Source organism: Numenius arquata, chromosome 26 (genome assembly GCF_964106895.1).
Source record: "Numenius arquata chromosome 26, bNumArq3.hap1.1, whole genome shotgun sequence".
Classification (NCBI taxonomy): Eukaryota; Metazoa; Chordata; class Aves; order Charadriiformes; family Scolopacidae; genus Numenius; species Numenius arquata.
The window spans coordinates 5,620,363-5,640,442 of record NC_133601.1 but is presented as its reverse complement, the minus strand read 5'-3'; the positions used below and the strand labels follow the sequence as shown (position 1 = coordinate 5,640,442).

General features: G+C 44.1%; 1 protein-coding gene across 4 annotated transcripts; it reads left to right on the top strand.

Moving 5' to 3' along the window:
• The first annotated feature begins 386 nt into the window (after positions 1–386).
• On the top strand, positions 387–16,139 carry NFU1 (NFU1 iron-sulfur cluster scaffold). Of its 4 annotated transcripts, none has more exons than XM_074164135.1 (8): positions 387–463; positions 2,567–2,673; positions 5,559–5,668; positions 9,104–9,170; positions 9,727–9,841; positions 11,042–11,105; positions 13,385–13,559; positions 14,356–16,139. In XM_074164135.1, exons 2-8 carry the CDS (start codon positions 2,668–2,670, stop codon positions 14,401–14,403), a joined length of 585 nt encoding a protein of 194 aa, XP_074020236.1. In that variant the 5' UTR covers positions 387–463; positions 2,567–2,667; the 3' UTR covers positions 14,404–16,139. The 4 variants fall into 4 exon arrangements, with proteins under 4 accessions (XP_074020236.1, XP_074020234.1, XP_074020233.1 ...); XM_074164133.1 differs by having other exon boundaries at positions 395–463; positions 2,548–2,673; positions 5,533–5,668; XM_074164132.1 differs by having other exon boundaries at positions 399–463; positions 5,533–5,668.
• The last annotated feature ends 3,941 nt before the right edge of the window (positions 16,140–20,080 follow it).

Sequence of the window (20,080 nt, the reverse complement as noted above, 5' to 3'; positions counted from 1 at the left end):
GGAAGGTTACCGGGCTAAATTCGCAGCTTCTGATGGCTTGTGACACTTGGAGGGGGGGAAAAGAAGAGAGTTAGAAGAGGCTTAACTGAAAAGTAAAAATTATTGAAAAGAAAAATGGTTGTGTTTCACCACAAAAGAGGAAAATGCGGTTCTGAGGTAGCTGTTTCTTGAGCCCTACCTGTGGTAACCAGAGGGTGATAAAGCGACGCCAGCTGCTGGGGCACGGACAGTGGGGCGTCATCGCCCTAGAACGTGCTGCAATGGTGAGAAGAAAGTACATACTTTTTTTTTTTTTTTTTTAAAAAAAAAAAAAAAAGTAGCTATTTAAAAAATTAACCGTGGAGGGTGTTTCCCGCCGCCGCCAGGGGCCGCGCCTCAGCCGGGGCGGGATCGGGGCGGCCCTGAGGAGCGCCAAGATGGCGGCCGCGCGGTGGCTCGGGGCGGCTGCGGGGCTGGGCGGCCGGTAGGTGACCGCGGGGTTCCTTCGGCCCCTCGCTGCCTCCGGCCCCGGGGGGGGGGAGCCCGGCTTTTTCCCGTAGGGATCCTCCTCTCGCCCTTTCCCCGCGCGGCTGAGGGGATAGGAGGGGGCGGCCGTGTCGCAGCGAGGGGCACCGCGACCTGCGGGGCCGCGGCGGACTCTCCCGCGCTCTTCCCGTTTCATTCCCCGCAGCAGCAGGGCGGACGAGGGTGGAGTTATTTCTTCCTTTTCCTCCTTACGGACGGGCAGCGAGAGGCTGTTTCTTCCTCCAACTCTTATTACAACAGCGAGGCGTTAATTCCCCCCGACACGCAGGTCTGAGGGCCTTCCCCTGAGGGAGTGTTCGCGCACACGGGTGTGAGTCATGAGGGGGGATTCCCCCCGGCGCGGCTCGGGACAGTGCAGCGGGGGGTAATTCCCTCCCACATGTGCCCAGGATCGTTCCGTGAGGGGCAATTCCCTCTCCATCTGCCCGGGATCGTGCAACAAGGAGTAATTCCCCCCGACGCCCGTGGGCACGGGATCATGCAGTGAGGGCAGTGAACTGTGCTCAGGACGAAGCAATAAGGGGAAATTCTCCCACCCTGGTTGCTAAAAACTATGCAATAAGGGGAAATTCAAAGGACTGTGTGGTGGACTAAAAAATAATCTTTATTTCCCAAAGCTAAAGAGGGAAAGGAGAACTTTTCTCATGGGGGACCTTGCTCCCACATCCCGTTGTGGTTTCTGTAGCTGCTACCAAGACCAAAAAATAAGCAAATAACACGATTGAGACCTTTGTGTCTCCCTCTCTTGCAGTGGGGAGGTCTGTTTCGTTTTTCCCTGTTTCCGTGTTTTGAGGAATCTGGGCCTAGGTGTGGTGCTTCCTCTGAGTTACCACACACACACCCCACACCCACACCCCCCCCCCAGAGAATCTCAGAGCCTCTGCAGATGTAATTTATTCAGTTTATCTGCTTTCTCTCCTCTGATAAGGAGGAGGGAAACCAGAGAGTAACGAATCCTCTGTAACGTTTATTTGTGCTGCCTGTGACAGGAGGAGGGTTTTGGTTACATGCTCTGATTTTCACTTTGAAATCCCTGGATGCTGTGGCTGTGCATACAGCTGCGGAAACCAGCAATGTGCAAGCAAGTATTTACACTTGAAAGTTAGGCTTGTTACTGCATCGCTCTGCCTTGCTTATTCTATTAATGTGGTTTGTTTTTTTTTTTTTTCTTGTTTCCCCTCTGCTCTCCCCCCTCTTAACTTCATCTGAGCAGGTGACACCACCCCTGTTTTAATTGCTAGTGCGAGTTACGTGGCCAGTATGGGGCAGCGCCTCTTTTTAACTGGTCTGGTTTAATTCTGGAACAGTACTTGTATTGGAATATACTGAGTTTCTCTATTCCCCAAAGGGAAAAAATACATAGAGGTGGGCAGGAGCGAGGGATGGCTTGGTACATACAGCTAATAGAGGTTTTTATCTTTTATCCAAATGTTGTCCCGGTATTTTTTTCTTATGGGAATTGTTTGTGTAAGAGTAGCTCTTGCATTACCTTCTTAGCCTGTCTTGTATCTCCTAAGAGAGTCATATAGGAGAGCCTTATGCTTGACCAGGTAAGCCCACAGAGTAGAGGAGTAAATTCTGGCCTTGATCTGGCCTCATGTGCTTGGGATTGGATTCGTCGCAGCAGGCTGTAATCTTCTGAAAATCAGGTATTTAGTCCAAGCTAGTTTTCTAGGTGCTACTGTCCAAGGGAAGACAAAAGGCTCCATAGGGTGACTTATCCTCTTCTATTCTAGGTAAATAAGGGGATTTGCCTGTCTTTAGTGATCTTGAAGGAGTCTAGATTAATTTTTTAGGTGGCAAAAATCGGAGAGTTATGTCTATTTTTTTATGAAATGGGAGAGAGGGAGCACTGGGAAGGGGAAAAAGTGCAGGAGGTTTTGTGATCTAGCCTGGGAGCTTGCTGTGTTACCTGAGAGGTTTGAAGCAGGTGGGTGTCTTGCTGAGTTTGGGGTCACTAGAAGCATGTGAGATGTTCTTTCCGTGGGGTAAAGTGCAAACCTGTAATTTGGAAATTGTTAGTAAAATTATTTTTCTCTAGGTTCTGCCGTACGATGTTAAAAGATCATAATTTGAGAACTCAACAGTTCTTCCATCAACTTGCGCCAAAGAAATCATTTCTTCCATCTGCAATATGGCATAATGCAGGTAAATACTAGTTAAAAATTAATAGATGAGTTTTTATGTCTTTTGGTAATAATGAAAGCCTAATCTGAGTGTGGTAACATTTCTTGGGTGGTTTTTAATGAAGTGCTAGTGCGCTTGGACATTTGAAGCTTGGGGAGAAGATGTGGATGGCTCACTATGTGCTTGATGATAAATGTTTTGTCGGTGTCATTCAGCTGCCGAGACTTATAAGGGGCTTTGGTGTGAAATATTATTTGGGTTTTCCGCATTTCTTAATTTTATTTCTGTCTTAGTGTAAATGTATCCCTTGTGAAAGATTTCGTTTTGCCTTCTGTCCTGCTTTAGCTCCTGAGCTCTGCCAGATAAAATTGCTAACCATCCAGATGGAACCTAGCAAGGATGAAAGCAAAGCCTTTCATTCTTGAAGCTGCAATATTTTCTTTTTTTAATTTTCCCCCTCTTGAACACACATCAATGTATAGTGCATCAATGACATTCTCCATTAATACTATCTGCAACTTGATATTACCCTGAAAAAGCAATGTTTTAAGATTGAGTTTGTTGCACCTACCGTTTTTTTGGTAGGCTGTAATGCTCAGAAAAGAAAAAAATAAGTATGTGAAACTTGCGCTACAGAAAAACGTTGTGATTTTGCACCTGCCTGAGGGATTTAGCAACTGCTTTCCAATGCTGTAGCAGAAAGGGTCTAAGGCAAAAAAAAAAGTGCAGGTGCTGTTGCATGGAGTTAGTCACAAATGGAAATCTTATTTAAATGAGTCTGCTCAGGCAGAAGTTTCTTTTCAGTTTTGATTTCAGAGAAGTCCAATCTTATCTGGACCATTTTTCCTGTTTCAGTTCCAATCAACAGGCAGGCTCTGACCAGTCGACTTAGTATTTTATCTGCTTCCGCAAGTGTCCTACTAAAGTCAGCCTCTATTCGGGATCTTCTTACCCTGGCGGATGGCGGGGCAGAGCAGCCAGCGGGTGTGCAGGTCCTTCCGCAGAGGCTTGAAAGAACCGATGTCTGTGTCTGATGTGAATACAGCCAGTTACCAACTATTGAATAATAAATTCCAAATGGGTTTTTCACAGCTGTGCAAAGAACTCTCCGGGTTGATTAATGATTGAAAAAACTGCTCTTCGGAAGGCAGATCTTCCAACTGCAGAACACAGTTTTTAGAGTACAGTAGGTACCCACATGGGCACCTTTTCTGAGAGCTGATGCAGCCGTTTGTGTTCTAGGGTGTTAGAGGTGCTAGATGAGCAATGTATGATAGCTGGTAGTAGCCCGTTGCTTTTCAAAAATTGGCAGAGTGCACTCAATTTACACTGTCCAAATCCCCTGTTGTTGGTTATTTGTTAACTACGCCGTTACGCTGGGTGGGATTTTGGATGCCACTTGGATCTTGAAGATGAGTAGTTCTTCCATCCTGGTGGATAAAGCTGACTAGTTGCTTGCTCTGTCAGGATTAGTCTTTTCACATTAAGACTTAAGTACTTCTGTGGGAAGTCTTTTTTCCTTTAAAAAAAACCCAAAAACAAAGAACAACAAAAAGAAAATAAAACGGGTATGTGCGTACTTTGCCATTGTGTATATTCAAGTCAAATGGGTTGTTACAATGAGAGATACAAGCAGTAACAATTTGGCAATTTATAAATAGCGTGATTTGTCATCTGATACTGGGGAGTCACGGGCAAAATAGGCAGTTTGGGAAAATGAAAATGTCAGCTCCTTTTTGCTGCTTTAACTCCCCCTATTGCATATGTTTTAAGTTATGTGAGCTTGTTTCTCAAGTATAATTTATTTATAAATATTAGTTCCTAGAGATTTTTGGTTTTAAAATGTGGTTTTTTTCTTTCCTGAATGTTTGTATATCATTGTGTTATTTGATGTGCAGGGAGAGTTAGAAAGAAGGAGAACTAGGAAGAGAATTAGGAGACGGGAACCTGTCCTTTACTGATGTTCAGCTTCACTGGGACATCAGGCATATGCTGCGTGGACCTGTCTACAGAAAAATACACTATTAAATGTACACCCTTAAATGCAGAGTATTGAAATTTAGTCAAGATCAGGCTTTTTTTACTCTCCTCTAGTGAAAGAAAGACCCATGCCTCAAAAGGAAGCTCAGTAAAAATTCTATCTTTTAAGCATCTTTACCAGTGAACTGTAAATAATTTTATTTTGAATTGTTTGGCAGTTCAATTTCTGGAGGATAGATGATAGCTTACAGTAATTTTTCACTCTGTAGAAAATAGTATAAGCAGGGTGTGGTTCATTGTAAGTGTTGTTATGCTTGGTTTTCTTTTTTTTTATAGTGCTGAAAAATGAAATAAAAACCATACCCCATAAATTATGTGTATTTTCAAGAGAGGGTTAGTAAAACTGATTACACTTTGAACAGGAAGTGACAATGCTGCAAGAGGGAGTTCCCAGCATTTGAGGATAATAAAATACAAATAAAACCCCAACTAAATGCAACAGAGAAATGAAGGTAGAATCTCTTGGCCTTGAGAAGAAAGCGAGGGTGGTACTGGCCTCATGCAGTTCGATGCTGTTGCAGTAGGATGCTTTTTAGTAAATAAAACTTAGCAAAAGATGCAAAGACAAGGTTCCATTTATCTTGTTTCCTGTGAGATAACGTGCCTGTGCTTATCCGTCTTCGTGTCAGCCTGGAGGCTTTTGTGGAACCCATTGCATTGTGTTTTAAAACCCCATTGCTGCGCTGGCTGCTGTTTGCTCTAGAGCAGCGGTGCCCGGCTCTGGGCTTGCTGGCTCGCCGGGATCCTTGGCTTTCATTTAAGATACTTAGGTCTGATTACATTATTTTTCTTCTTTTTCTTTTTGTTGGTTTGTTTGTTTGTTTGTTTTTTAATTTCCAGTAAGATGTATGTTTATTCAAACTCAGGACACACCAAATCCAAATAGCTTGAAGTTTATTCCAGGGAAGGAAGTGCTGGAGTCGAGGACTATGGAGTTTTCCACACCAGCTGCAGCATTTTGCTCACCTTTAGCAAGGTATTACTAAACACATCATACTTTCTTTGGGGGGCCAGTATGGGCTGTGTGTCTACAACTGATGTTTTTAAGAACAGCTTCTGATCATCCTGCTCCTCCTTATCCTCAGGAGCAGCTTGGTTGGATTTAAATTTTTAATACCGCTTTACTTGTGCATAAAATGAAAGCTGGGAAGATTGTCATTGCTAAAGCGGTCTTCACGGCTGTATCGCAGCAGAACGCATCGCGGTATAGTTTATGCAGCAGAATTGCATGGTATTATAAATCAGTATTGTTGAACAGTTGCTGCATCACCAGTGAGACCTCTGGCCCCAATTTTGCGAAGTCATTCCTGTCAGAACACTCTTAATTCAAGTAGTTACTTGGAAATCGTGTGACTTCTCAGGACCGGGAAATAGCATAATGAAGTAGATAGTCCCCAAATACTACAAATTCAGTGTAGTAGCTTGATTGCTTTGGCAGATGTCGGTGCTAACCTGAGCTTCAAAGCCAGTAGATTTTTCCTTCACAAAGTTTTATAACGTTTCTGTCCAAGGAAAGCAGTTTTGGCCCACTCTGTGAGGCTGGATCTATAAAAGGTCTTGAGAGTTGCAGCATAATCTGGAGTAAGAGTTGCTGAGCCGGGTAATCGATTCGTATCACCTTGGCATAGAAGGGGATTGGAGCACCCTCACAAGCCTCTCTGGGAATATTTAGAAGCATCGATTTTTACATGTTTGTTGTTGCTCTCACATTGGCCTCTGAAAAAAAACTCTACCTGGTTTGTGGGCGGAAGGGCTTCTGTTTGGGGCTGAGATCCAGAAACGCTGCAATGGGTTACCTCCGGAGAGCCTCGTTTAAGTCAGCTTTGTTTACATTGGAAGAATTATATGCAAAAGTAGAAGCTGTTTCATTTGACAGTCTCTCCAGGAAGCGGGGGGTTATCAAAGGTGAGCACTGACGTTTCCAAAGGTCTCTTGCAGAGCTGTTTGAGAGCAAACAGGATCTTTAGAAGCAAAGCTCTGCGACTTAAAGTAACAAATACAATGTGAAAGGTTTTTGAGGACATCAAAACGTGTTAGTGGAATGCTGGAGGTGTAGGATCCGATTATGCCAAAGTGCATCAGGTTGCAGAAGGCAATCAGCTGTCAGAAAGTGGCTTTTTGTTGTCATGTATCTGCTAATAAACATTTTCATCAAAGAAGATGTGTGTGCTGTGATGTGTCCTGTGGCAGAACAGCTTCATTACGCAGGTTAATGGAAAAAAATTGCCTACTGTGCATCGATAAACCCCAGATTATGGGTTTTGTAAATGGAATACTCATTTATTTTAAAAGAGAATATTCGTTTTCCAAAGAAGTAATAAAAGCTTTCTGAAGGGGAGGGAGAATTATTTAATTGCAAATTTCATTGTGTAAGTAACTTTGAAATCCAGTTGGTTTAATGATATAAAAGGCCAGTACACGTATTGCTGCTGCATGTGTGGAAATTCTCTCAAACGGGGAGTGTGAAATCTCTTCTGTCAGCTCTTGTCACGCATTCCTCTGTGATAACATTTCCAATTCCTTCATTCATTACATTTTTGATGTTTTCCAGTCTTTCAGGAGAATATATTTTCTCCTCCTCTTCCCCCCCAGCCTCTAATTAAAAAGCATTCTTACAGCCTTATGCTGTATTTAACTCCAGGTGTTTCCTACTTTTAATGATTTTTTTCTTTTTCTTTACTCTTCAGGAGTGGCATCGTTTATTTATTCTGTAGGTGAATTAGTTGAGTGTTATTTTAACCATTTGTGGAAATTGGTCTTTACATTCTCATTCTGCTTTTTAAAATATTTTTAAAATAATGTCAAAAATATGCTCTTTCCTATCATCTAAGTTGTTGTGTTGCGTTGCATGTGTGCTAATTTACCGCCTCCTTGTTGGGTGCTGTATGGGCCATCTCAAGGAATTTAGTATGAATCCTGGGTGTGAAAACTTTCCTAAACCTTCACGTTTTTCATGTGTCATACAAATGACTAAAAATATTAAAGGCTGCCGACAAAGTGAGTTGGTGTGTTAAAGCCTTGTGGACTGCTTGGCACTAGTCCTTTTATTTTTTTATTGAAGGCAGTTTTTATTGAGCACAATTGCTTTAAATAACTTGCCTTAATCTGAGGAACATTCCTTGTATTTGCGCTACTCCTACCTGAAACAATAGGAACCTACTGATTGATGCTGAAAAAATACATTTTCATGTACAGAATATAATTTTACCTTTAAAGAAGAACTGGAGAGAGTAACTCTTTCACACATCTTGTGGAAAAGTCTTGTAAGATGTGTTTGGTTTTACTACGTACACTGCTTCGCAGCAGGACCTCATAGAATCATAGAATCATCCAGGTTGGAAGAGACCCTTGGGATCATCGAGTCCAACCATCTACCCTACTCTACAAAGTTCTCCCCTACACCATATCCCCCAACACCACATCTAAACGGCTCTTAAACACATCCAGGGATGGTGACTCAACCCCCTCCCTGGGCAGCCTGTTCCAATGCCCGACCACTCGTTCTGTGAAAAATTCTTTCCTAATGTTCAGTCTAAACCTACCCTGTTGGAGCTTGAAGCCGTTCCCTCTCATTCTGTCATTAATTACCTGTGAGAAGAGACCGGCACCAACCTCTCTACAGTGTCCTTTCAAGTAGCTGTAGAGAGTGATGAGGTCTCCCCTCAGCCTCCTCTTCCTCAGACTAAACAGTCCCAGCTCCTTCAACCGCTCTTCATAGGATTTGTTTTCCAGGCCCTTCACCAGCTTCGTTGCCCTCCTCTGCACTCGCTCCAGCACCTCGATATCTCTCTTGGATTGAGGTGCCCAAAACTGGACACAATACTCCAGGTGTGGCCTCACCAGTGCCGAGTACAGGGGCACAATCACCTCCCTACTTCTGCTGCTCACGCTATTTCTGATACAAGCCAGGATGCCATTGGCTTTCGTGGCCACCTGGGCACACTGCCGGCTCACGTTCAGCCGCTTGTCAATTAGAACCCCCAGGTCTCTTTCTTCCAGGCAGCTTTCCAGCCACATTTCCCCAGTCCTGTAGCGCTGCGTGGGGTTATTGTGGCCCAAGCGCAGAACCTGGCACTTGCCCTTGTTGAATCTCATACCGTTGGTGTTGGCCCAATGATCCAATCTATCTAAGTCTCTCTGTAGAGCTTCCCTATCCTCCTGGGAATCAACACTCCTGCTTAACTTGGTGTCATCTGCGAACCTGCTGATGATACACCCTATGTCCTACCTCCTTCCTCTTAGTAAGCTGTAGGCGAAGTAACGCCAAGTTTCTCGTAGTGGTTCTGGTTTTAGTGCTTATTTTTGTCTAGAAATGGATTCTAGAACATTTTTTCTGTGACAGATTGAATGAATCCTTGTTGCCTGAAATGTGTGTGCATTTTGGTTTGGTTTTGTTTTGTTTTCCTAACAGACAGTTATTCAAAATTGAAGGAGTTAAAAGTATTTTCTTCGGACCAGACTTCATCACCATCACGAAGGTGAGCGGAGCAGAGGGCGCGGGAGCGGGCGACCTGCGGAGAAGGCTGCGGAAGGCGAGGGCAGTGGGAGCGGGGTGGAGGGATCGCGGCCGGGTTGTGTTTGCCCAAGGCGTGCTGGCGGCAGCGGGGATAAGGTGTGGTGTAGGAACCAGGCAGTTACGCTGTTACTGTGGGAAGAGCACGGGGCGATTCTGTCAATGATCATTTGGCTTAGAATTAAATGAAGCCAAACGAACTTGAGTCTCTGAAACGGTTTGGTAAAAATACGTGTCAAATAATGTATTTAGGAGACTTTATTTTTCACCTCTTTTTAGTTAATACTGGCATGCAAGCAAGGAAGCTTTTCTGTTGACTATTATAAATTGAGTCTTACTGAACTTCTTTGGCAAAGCTGGACTTGCCAAAGCTATGAAATCAAATACATGCATCAAATGTCAGAGCTCGTTATGATATTTGTAATGCAAGAAGAATCTCTGCATAATTTATTATTAGGAGGCAGATACTCTGTTTTTAATATATTGGGGTTTTTTTATTTTTTTATTTCTGATTCTTGAAGGAGAGTGAAGACCTGGATTGGAACTTACTGAAACCAGATATTTATGCAACTATAATGGATTTCTTTGCCTCTGGTTTACCTGTGGTTACTGATGAGGCACCTAGGACAGATACAGGTAAATTGAACTCTTCAGGAAGAGGCCAGTATCTGCCTTTGGGTTTAGTTTTTGTGACATCCAGAAGGGTCTCCCCTTCTCCCTCAGAAAAGCCTGCAAGAGAATTTAAAGTGAAAACTGCTAGAATTAACACGAGAGAGTTTTCAGAGCATGTATGTTCTAGCAGAAGCAGTGCTGTGCTGTTACTTACCCATGAATATCAAGCCTGGTTCGTGTCTGCTGGGCTCGGAGGGGTCTCTCTCCGCTGGAGCTGGGCTGGACTCTGTTTTGGCATCGTGGACCGTGGGGGTTGGACTACATGATCTCCAGAGGTCTCTTCCAACCCCATACCATTCTGTGATTCGGTGGTCTGTTATACTTTGTGTGTGTGAAATACTTTTGCAAGTACCGAGGCCGTGTTCAAGAAGCTGTTGGGTGTTGCTACGGATCCTTTTTGTATGGACACCTACAAAGGCTTTTCTTTCCCTCCTTAAATCAAAAAAGAGTGCCCAGGCTTAATGTCCATGTCTTAATGATAGGTTTATGGTCTTATATGAACATGAAATAGTAACAAGTCTTTTCCAAACAATAGAAAGTCCTTGAGACTAACTTACAGTTTAACTCAAGGGCAGTATTTTGCCTTTTACTTTCTCACTTGCAACTTAAACAACTTTTTCCAATGTTTTAAGGAAGATTATGACTGTTGAATTCCTCTCTGCTCTGTTATGTCTGGATTTAATTTTGATATTAATATGGACTTTATTTTATTTGAAAAAGCTGTCTTTAAAAATGCTTCTGTGAGACTAACAGTGACCTTAAAATTGCATCCGGAGCTGCTAAACCCAGACACATTCATAATTCTTTTCCTGCTGAATTTTTTAGGTTGCTAGAACTTTCCTCCTGAGGATCCTGCCTTAACCTTATTCCATCCTTATTGAATGTTAGTTGTTGCTTCCTTTAAAAGGTGGCTCTTCTATTGTCTGCTGAGGCCTTTGCCTGTTGAGGAGAACTCTGAACCAATACTGTTTTTGTCAGCCTGGGATGTAAATAAGGATAATGGAGGAAAAGATAGTAACTCTGAATTAAGACTTCTGCCTTTTGGTTTCGCTTGTCTCACAATGTTTTTATGCGATTTGGCTCTGCCGTTATGGATATGCAGTGTTAGTAATCATATCAGAATTCTCTCCAAGTTCTGATTTGCACATTTTTCTTTCCCCCAAGCTCCATCAGAAGAAGATGACGAAGTTGTACTGATGATTAAAGAACTGCTGGATACAAGAATAAGGTAAACCAGGAACATTACTGCTAGATGGAGTGAGTAAGTCTTGGGGTTTGGATTTATTTAGGGACCGGTGCATTTTTCTTTGGGTATGTGTGATTTCATGGCTCCGTATCTAGTGTGGGGGTTTAAAGGGCAAAACTGGCCAGAGTTGAGAATGCTGTTTCCTCTGATTGAAAACTTTCTATCTGGTTTCCCTGTTCAAGCAAACTGTGCTGAGCAGAGTCCTTATTGCTACGTGATTTTAGATTCTGACCCTCCACAGCGCATTTAAACAGGTCCATTGGATTTAACCTGGTTATTTGTAAATAGTGAAAACAACCTAATCTTTGCTTTTACAGTAACTTTCTTTTTCCTCTGTTGTGTTAATCTCTGTCTTAATTATACTTGTCCTTCCTTGTCCTTCCCTTGCAAGTATTCCAAAGTAGTTTTTACTCTTGTATCATACTCTAAAGGAAAATTTACTGGTGGGTTTCCCTCACTGTCTGGGCTTCAATGGATTTTGTCCTCGTATCCTGTTGCAATTTTATTGGTATTCTAACACAACTTGAAGTTAGAAACTGGTGGTAACTAATGAAGTCTCAAGAGTGGCTATGGATCATGTTTACCTGAAGTATATTTTTATGCTCATTAATTGCCTTCCAAAGTGAACTGAAAGGAATAAGCAACTTCACATTTGAGGTGCAGGGGAAAATGTCTGCTCTGTTTCTAAGGCTGTGATACCTGATGGCGACATCTTCCCCACCTCACAAATTTCAGGAACCGGAAACATGTACGTGGGTCAAAATTGCGGAATGCAGTTTAATTTTTCCAGAAGTTATGATGAACTTGGGTTTTTTAATTTCATTTTTTTAGATGCTGTGTTTTAAAAGGGATACTTAAAAAATACTGTTTTGGTTATCTCAGAGCTGACACGCGGTACTGGGTCATTTTCCTGAAAGAAAAGAGGGAGAAAAGCAGAAATGAGCTTGAAACATTTTTCCCCAGCACATGTGCTAAATGTTGAAAAGTGTAACGCGAATACACTGCTGTATAAAGCCATGGCAGAAAGCACAGTTCAGGAGGCCCTTTGCTGGGTTTAAGCTCCCTATAGTATGTCAGCCCTTGATTGCACCGTGCCTTTCATAACGGTCACGGAATTTCTGCCCAAATTTCTGCTTCTCCCCACCTTTTTCTTTCTTTTATTCCCTTCCCCCTGCGCCCCTTGGTGGACCAAGAAGCTGTGGATGGGAATATTAGCAGTACTGTAGCTTTCTTCATTTTACTGCAGGATAGTTTACAGAACCTATATATAAACCAAGGGTACATATAGAGCACTTACTGTTTAATCGTTCAAAAATACATGCAAAGAAGTTGTCAGAAGGTGCAGGATGGAGGGAATGTAGATGTGAGAGGTCCTGTAGTGTGTTTAAAAAAGTTAATTTCAACGAAGAAAAATGGAATTTTTAGTCATGTTCTTTGGCTTTCTGGAATGGGGGTGATTTGCTGTGGTAAGTTGTTAATAAATGAGTCAGATTCACGGGTTATTCTCTTAGGAATGAAGCTCTCAAAAGAGTTATTTTGAAAATCAGTATAAAGAACTTCTGTTAGAGTAACTTGATGGTTTTAGCTTGGTCTGGAAAAATGTTGCTATGGGGATACAGTTACAATGCTGGGCATTTGGTGCTTGCAAAAGGAGACCAGGCTGCAGAAATGCTAATAGTACTGGGATGTGATCTTACCAGATGCTGGTTTCTTCAGCCGTTAGTGGGATTGAGCTTTTATGTAGTTGGAGCTTTTTTTTTTGTCCTGTGTAAGCTGTGGTGAACTGTGGATTTATGGAAGCACTTAAGGACTTCTTGTCACCGTCCCTGGTCAGGTAACAACGCACGTGCATCGTGTGGTAGGACACGTACCCATTGCATTTGGCACATAACAGAGGCAATCATCGTTACACGTGGAGAGAGCCTCAAGGCAAACCAGTATTTCTTTGCAGGCTGAATCGAGCTCTGTTCTAAGCTGCTTAGCCTTGCCTAGAATTTCAATGATTCCTTCCTGTGCTGCTGCATTCATTGCAAATACGTTTTGCTCAATATCCTACAGAAAAACAGTAGCCCTCAATGTGAGAGAGTCCAGCAAAGTATGTACGGTTGGAAATCCGAACCAGGTGCTTGTAGAGAAAGAGAGCTTTAGTTACTATTTTGTGATGGTTCACTGTGTGTGTTAAATTGAGCTTTACTAAGGATTTCTGGAAGGAAACATATTTCAGCTATGCTTGCTTTCCATTGAGTGTTGTGTTCCATCAGGCCGACAGTGCAAGAAGATGGTGGTGATGTTATTTATAAAGGCTTTGAGGATGGGATTGTGCAGCTGAAGTTGCAGGGTTCGTGCACCAGCTGTCCCAGTTCCATCATCACCCTGAAGAACGGGATACAGAACATGCTCCAGTTCTACATCCCTGAAGTAGAAGGCGTGGAACAGGTGGGTTGGTGAGAGATAACAGCTGTTTTCTTTTAAATGGAAAGAAGGTGCCTTTCCAGCGTGGACAGGTTGGTGGTTTAAGCAAAAGTACAGGATGTATAGATGCAGTTTTTCCAAGTCAGAAGCTGTATCTCAGCAAAAGATCCAGAACTCTGTGCAAAGTCCTGTACAACCCCATGCACCAAAATCTGCTGGGGAGTTCCTGGTGGAAAGCAGCTTTGCAGAAAAGGACCTGGAGTGCTGGGGGATGCCAAGGTGAACCTGAGCCAGCTGTGTGCCAGCTGTGTGCCTTCATGGCAAAGGAGGCTGATGATAGCCAGGTCTGCATTTAGGGGAGTATTGCCAGCAGGCTGAGGGAGGTGGTCCCTCGTTGGACTCGCCATATGCCCATGTCCCTCTTGCACTGAGGAGCCCAGACTTGGACGCTGTGTGTTTGCCAGTGGCTGTTACCTTTGTGCTTTGGGGACTTTGTGTGATAATAAGGGGCAGGCTTTTGTCCCTTAAAACACAGATTCTTTTACTGCCTCATTAAAAATCTGATACACTGTAGTGATTGTTTTAGTGGCCTTTGTAATAACTTGACCAGCTCCTATTAGTTCAGCCACGTTTCGTCCTGGCATTTTTGATTGCCAGTTGTTTCTTACTTTTTTCATGTGACCATTGTCATTCAGCAGCGTAGAATAACTGCTGCTCTCCTTGGGTCCGGCAGGGGTTTAATGTAATAAATTCTCTGTGCGATCCTATGGGACTGAGAGTTTAAACTGTTTACCTAAGCTACTTCTGGATTTGTTTTCAGGTTGTTGACGACGATGATGACGTGGAGAAAGAAGCAAATTCTACTTAAACTTGCATCATTTATGGCTGAATACGTATTTACCTCCTGGTGTACGTAAACTATCTTTGTGCCAGGGAACAACCAAATTTGCCTTTCTCTTCAGAAAAATAGTTGCACTTATAGCTGTGAAAATGTATCATCAGTTTAAGCAGTTTGTTCACTAATTTATTAAATGCCCTGCGTTCAAAAAAGAATCCTTTTGCTCTACTTTGTACTGTGTCTTAAGAAAGAAATGGCGGGCTTTAAAAGTGGTGACGCGTCTCTCCATTGTTCTTTCATACAAAAAAATTCAAGACTGAAAAAAAGAGAAGGCAGAAGTAAAATTTCTTGACTGTTTTTTTGTGCAATAGAATTATTAAATGTTTATTCCCCCAAACCTCCTTATGGGGCTTGCAGAACTGTCTGCCCTTGCTCTATAATTGGGAAATTCAGGAATGTTAATTTTATCAAGTCTTGTTAAAAAGCTTTTGATTCATATCAGGTTTTTGTGTGAAAAATAACTCATAACTTCAGCTCTTCATTTTAGAGAATGTAATAGTGCCATCAGTTGTGGAAAGTTACCTACTTGCTCACTGCCACTGTGCAAACAATAGCAACAGAAAGGAAAAATGTGAGTTGTTTGCTATAAAAATCATATCTTCTAAAATAAATGTTAGAAGATGATGATCCTTATCAGCTCTAGTAAATAGAGAGACTAATTAGCTTATTTGGAAGTAAAATGTACAGCCACCGTTAGTGGTCTGTTTAAACTTGCAAAAGATTCATCTTGATGTTGGAGTATTATGTTGAACATTAATGTGCAGTGCTTAAGGGCACAAATTACATTTGTAGGCTAGCAAAGAAAATGAATGTGTTTACCTGTGCCATATCCTGTTTGTTCCTTCTGCGGTGCCAGAGAGCACAGTGTGTGTGTAACTTGGCTGTCCTGGCCGAGCCAGGGAAGACGTGGCAGAACGGAACCAGTTCCCGTTTTAGAGACTGTGGGAAGAGAAATATTTATTGTCCTGAAATTGAAATACGTAAATCAGGCTTTGCAAGTGCTTCTGTTTACTTACGCGTGTAGGACAATCTCTTCCTGGTGCCTGGCTTTAGCAGATGGCTCTGCTGGCAGACGTACCGTTTCGGTTTTGTGCTGCCACAATTGAGGTGAGTTTGGGGTCGTTCTTTGGCTGATGGTTAGAGTCGTATTCCCTGTGTGCAAGGATTTGATAGCCCTCTGGTACGTTCCCCTCTTCCACTCCTTGCCAGTGTAATTCCACTGAGTCCCTAAACAGGATCAGTTAACTCAGTGGAGAATCTTTATATAGCATGCAGATCAGCGTGTGGTAGCCATAAATGTCATAATACTTGGTAGAAATTTGAAAATTAATATTTCAGTAAAATATTCCTTCAGATTTTGTGGAGAGTAATAACCTACGGTCATTTAAACTACCCTCTCAGGATTTGGAAATTGGTTTGAAATAACCATAATTTCTTTACCCTGTTACAAAGTACGCAGTGCCTCATCTTACAAGTGTATCCGTGACGAAAGTCCCCTTGAGGTCGGCCCAGACTATCCAAAAGAGCTTGTTCAAGTGTTACCACCATGTCCTTCTTTGTCAGCAAACCACAGAATGCCAAGTAATGTTTCTGCTTTCTCAAAAATAGTCCTTTTGGGGCCCAATTTGTCAATTTAATGCACTATATAAGCCAAAACCTAAACAGCAAAGTAGCTGTTTTGTGTGTTAAATAAAACGTCTCTCTTAAACATGTGGTCTTTCTTATTCAATTAAGCAGTACTAATCTCTCCCAGATACAGTAAGGATCCAGTTTTGCCGCTGTCTTAGTATTTCCAGTCTTGTTTTTAATGGGGTTTCGATTTGCAGAAATGGGACTGAACGCAGCCTGCGTGCACCGAGGCTGACGGTGCAGCGTCTTGTGATTTTGAAACTGAAGAGATTCCATGTCCAGCGTGTATCCCGTGTGTCCTCCAGTTCCTCAGGCTCTGTTGTGCAGAGAGAAGCGCGTAACGCTCATGTGCCGCCCCCTTTTACCTGCTCCGTCCCACTCCAGAGTAAGCTCTTTAGGGCAGTGGTTCCATTTCTGCAGCGTGAAGTAATGGGGGGCTCTGCAACTCTGGATAGAGGGGAGCAGGGGCGAGAGGGTGAAGTGCCAGTTCTCACTTGGGGAGCAAAATGAAACCCAAGCACAGCATTAACAACATAAACTCTAATCCTCTGACAGCCCAGTGTGGTAAAGTCGTCAGTCCTGATGATTAGGAATTTCTGTGTGAACCTTCCAAGCTCTGTCTGGAACGGATTAGTTCATGGAAAGAATCCCTGTCCCGTCTCCTCCACTGGCCCAAAAGCCCTTTCACGTTTCACGGACGCTGAGGCAAACAGGGGAGCGACTGTCCAGCGTTGAGCTGAGGAGTTAGTGCGGTGGCCGGTGTGCTCTGGGCGGCGTGGTACGGAGTGGGGTGTTCTCGTAGTTCATTTTTTAAAGAGGACCCTTCAGTTCGGGGGCCGGGAAGCTGTGCTGGAATGCTCGGGGTAGCGAGGCTTTTCGTCTGAAGTTTTTCTATAAGTGGCAGTTAGTCATTGCATTTAAAATAGCAATGACTGCTTGAAATTAGTCTGATATTTTTTTTAAAGAAAAAAAAAAATACTTTGGTATTTTTGCTGTGCCACGGATAGGTGCAAAATTGCAGTCTTTTTTACCCACAGCCAAGGGTGGGTTTTTACCGAGACAGCCACTTGTTTTTACCCACGTCAGCTGGAGCAAACACACAGAATCCATTCACGTTTCCTGAGCACCGTTGGAGCGCTCTCTCTCACAGGAGAAGTTGGTTACAACTGTCTAAACTCTGCTCGTCTGGAAGCTGTTCGCAGGTGGAGGTGTGCTTTTTGTCAGGACGTGACTTGCTCCACGTTTCTAGGAGGAATGAGCCCGTCTGAGGCAGCCTCTGCTCACACCGTCCTGCGCGGAGCCGTCCCCAGCCACAGCCGCCGCTGAGCGGTGTCGGAGCAGGAGCCTCCAAGCGCAGCAGCAGGAGGAAACGGCTCCCCTTACCCGGTGTTAACGTTCAAAATGTGTTATATCGGGGATCGCAAAACATACTCTTTTCCTGCAGGTAGTAGTTCGCAATCTGTCTAAAATTGGGGACTTTAGCCAGAACTTCTATTTCAAGTGAAGTATGTTGAGCATGGAGAAGGAAGTGGGTATTTTTTTCCCAACCATGACCCCTTTTTGTTAATTTTAAAAGGCTCACATGTGAGATAGAGTGTGGTCTCCCCAGACTCTCCCCCCACCTCAAAGGCTGGGTCCAGTTTTGGGCCCCTCACTCCAAGAAAGACCTTGAGGGGCTGGAGCGTGTCCAGAGAAGGGCACCGGAGCTGGTGAGGGGTCTGGAGCACAAGGAGAAGGGTCTGGAGAACTTCTGAGGGAGCTGGGGGTGTTCAGCCTGGAGAAAAGGAGGCTGAGGGGAGACCTTCTCGCTCTCTCCAACTCCCTGAAAGGAGGGTGTAGCCAGGGGGGGGGTTGGTCTCTTCTCCCAAGGAACAGGCCATGGGACAAGAGGAAACGGCCTCAAGTTGCGCCAGGGGAGGTTCAGATTGGATATTAGGAAAAATTTTTCCATGGAAAGGGTTATTAAGCCTTGGAATGGGCTGCCCGGGGAAGGGGTTGAGGCACCATCCCTGGAGGGATTTAAAAGCCGGGTTGACACAGAGCTTAGAGACCTGGGTTAGTGATGGTTTTTATCAGAGTTGGGTTGATGGTTGGACTGGATGATCTTAAAGGTCCCTCCCAACCCAGACAATTCTATGATTCTATGATAAACTTTCCATATTTCTGTGTTCAGGATTAAGTTGCACATCTCCACCTGCATGAGCTGTGCGTGGCAGTAAATCTATCTGCTGTACAGACAGCACAAACCTGAGAAGAGAGTAGCAGGTTACATAGGGGATAAATACTGGCTTTTATGAGGAAAAAGTTAAATAGCCACTTCAAGACTAAACACACGGAGCTTAATTTCTGTACGTGGAAAATTCTGAGGAATTTGCACGGGATCAGTACATATGGATGGATGAGTTGGCTTTGGTTTGAGGGATTCATTTTTATAACATCAAGGATGGTACAGGTTTAAGTCCTAAAGTTTGGTATTTGCTGTGCTGCTGCCATGAACTCTGTATTTTGGGAGTGTTTGGAAGGCCGTGCTCCTTCAGGTCTGGGGCATCCCTCCTTCTAAGTAGCTTCCGCTACTTAGAAGACACCTAAGACTTCACCTCTGTCTTAGAGTAGACACCGCTTCCGCTTGTCTTCAGATAACGCTATAGATGATCTTGGGTTTGTAGTGAATACCTTAAGAAATTCCGCTGGTGCCAGGAAGTGGTGAGCTGCAGGGCAGCAAAGGAGCCCCCAAATGTAGAAATAAACCCCCAGATGGATTGGTGTCCCTGGTAGAGCAGTAACACAGTTTGAGCGGTGGCCAAAACCGAGGAGAGCGTTATTTCTGTGCCAACCTGTGCTTTGCGCAGAAATGTGTGTTTGAGAGGACAAGGAGTAAGGGGCACAAACTTGAACATAAGAAGTTCCATCTAAACATAGAATCATAGAATCATTTTCCAGGTTGGGAGGGACCTTTAAGATCATCCAGTCCAACCGTCAACCCAACTCTGATAAAACCATCACTAACCCAGGTCTCTAAGCTCTGTGTCAACCCGTCTTTTAAATCCCTCCAGGGATGGTGCCTCAACCACTGCCCTGGGCAGCCCATTCCAAGGCTTAATAACACTTTCCGTGTCAACATTTTTCCCAATATCCAATCTGAACCTCCCCTGGTGCAACTTGAGGCCGTTCCCTCTTGTCCCATCGCCTGTGACTTGGGAGAAGAGACCGACCCCCCCTGGCTGCAGCCTCCTTTCAGGGAGTTGGAGAGAGCGAGAAGGTCTCCCCTCAGCCTCCTTTTCTCCAGGCTGAACACCCCCAGCTCCCTCAGCTGCTCCTCACAAGACTTACTTTCCAGAGGAATAAACATGAGAAGGAACTTCTTTCCTGTGAGGGTGGCAGAGCCCTGGCAGAGGCTGCCCAGAGAGGTGGTGGGGTCTCCTTCTCTGGAGACATTCAAACCCCCCCTGGACACGTTCCTGTGGGACCTGCTCTGGGTGGCCCTGCTCTGGCAGGGGGTTGGACTGGGTGATCTCCAGAGGTCCTTGCCCACCCCATATCACTCTGTGATGCTGTGTGCGTTTCTGATGATCACCTCTCTATGGCGATGGGTCAGCAGTCCCCTCCTCAGCCGGGAAATCGACTTCCGCTGCCCCAAGGCATCCAGCTTCCTACCTAGAGACGTGGAAGTGGGGCGAAAAATCGGAGTTTGGAGTCAGCCGAAGGGGAGCTGAAGCCCCCGCAGCTGGGCTCCGGGTCGCTGCTCCCCATCCTGGGCACAGGGACTGCCAGCCGGGGGTTGTCCCCGTCCTGTCCTCGCTGCTGAACAGGAGCAGGGTGCGATGGTTGCCAACTCTTAATGTGTTTTATATCCGTGACCTTCCTGCTTGTGTTTGTGTTCTAACGGCAAGTTCAAAATCTGGGGTGGTTTTTATGTGTATTAACATTTTTGGTTATTTTCTGGGCTTTTTAAGGAAATCTTTCATTATTGTCCAGATAAAGGTAAGTGAACAGCATTTTTCTGAAGAAGGGATTGCTG

Bases quoted from the DNA above. Each gene is read 5' to 3' on its own strand.
- NFU1 (XM_074164132.1), top strand. From the start codon at position 417: ATGGCGGCCGCGCGGTGGCTCGGGGCGGCTGCGGGGCTGGGCGGCCG. The intron at 5,669-9,103 runs GTATTACTAAAC...TTTTCCTAACAG, and splicing joins TTTTGCTCACCTTTAGCAAG to ACAGTTATTCAAAATTGAAG. The intron at 9,842-11,041 runs GTAAATTGAACT...CTTTCCCCCAAG, and splicing joins GGCACCTAGGACAGATACAG to CTCCATCAGAAGAAGATGAC.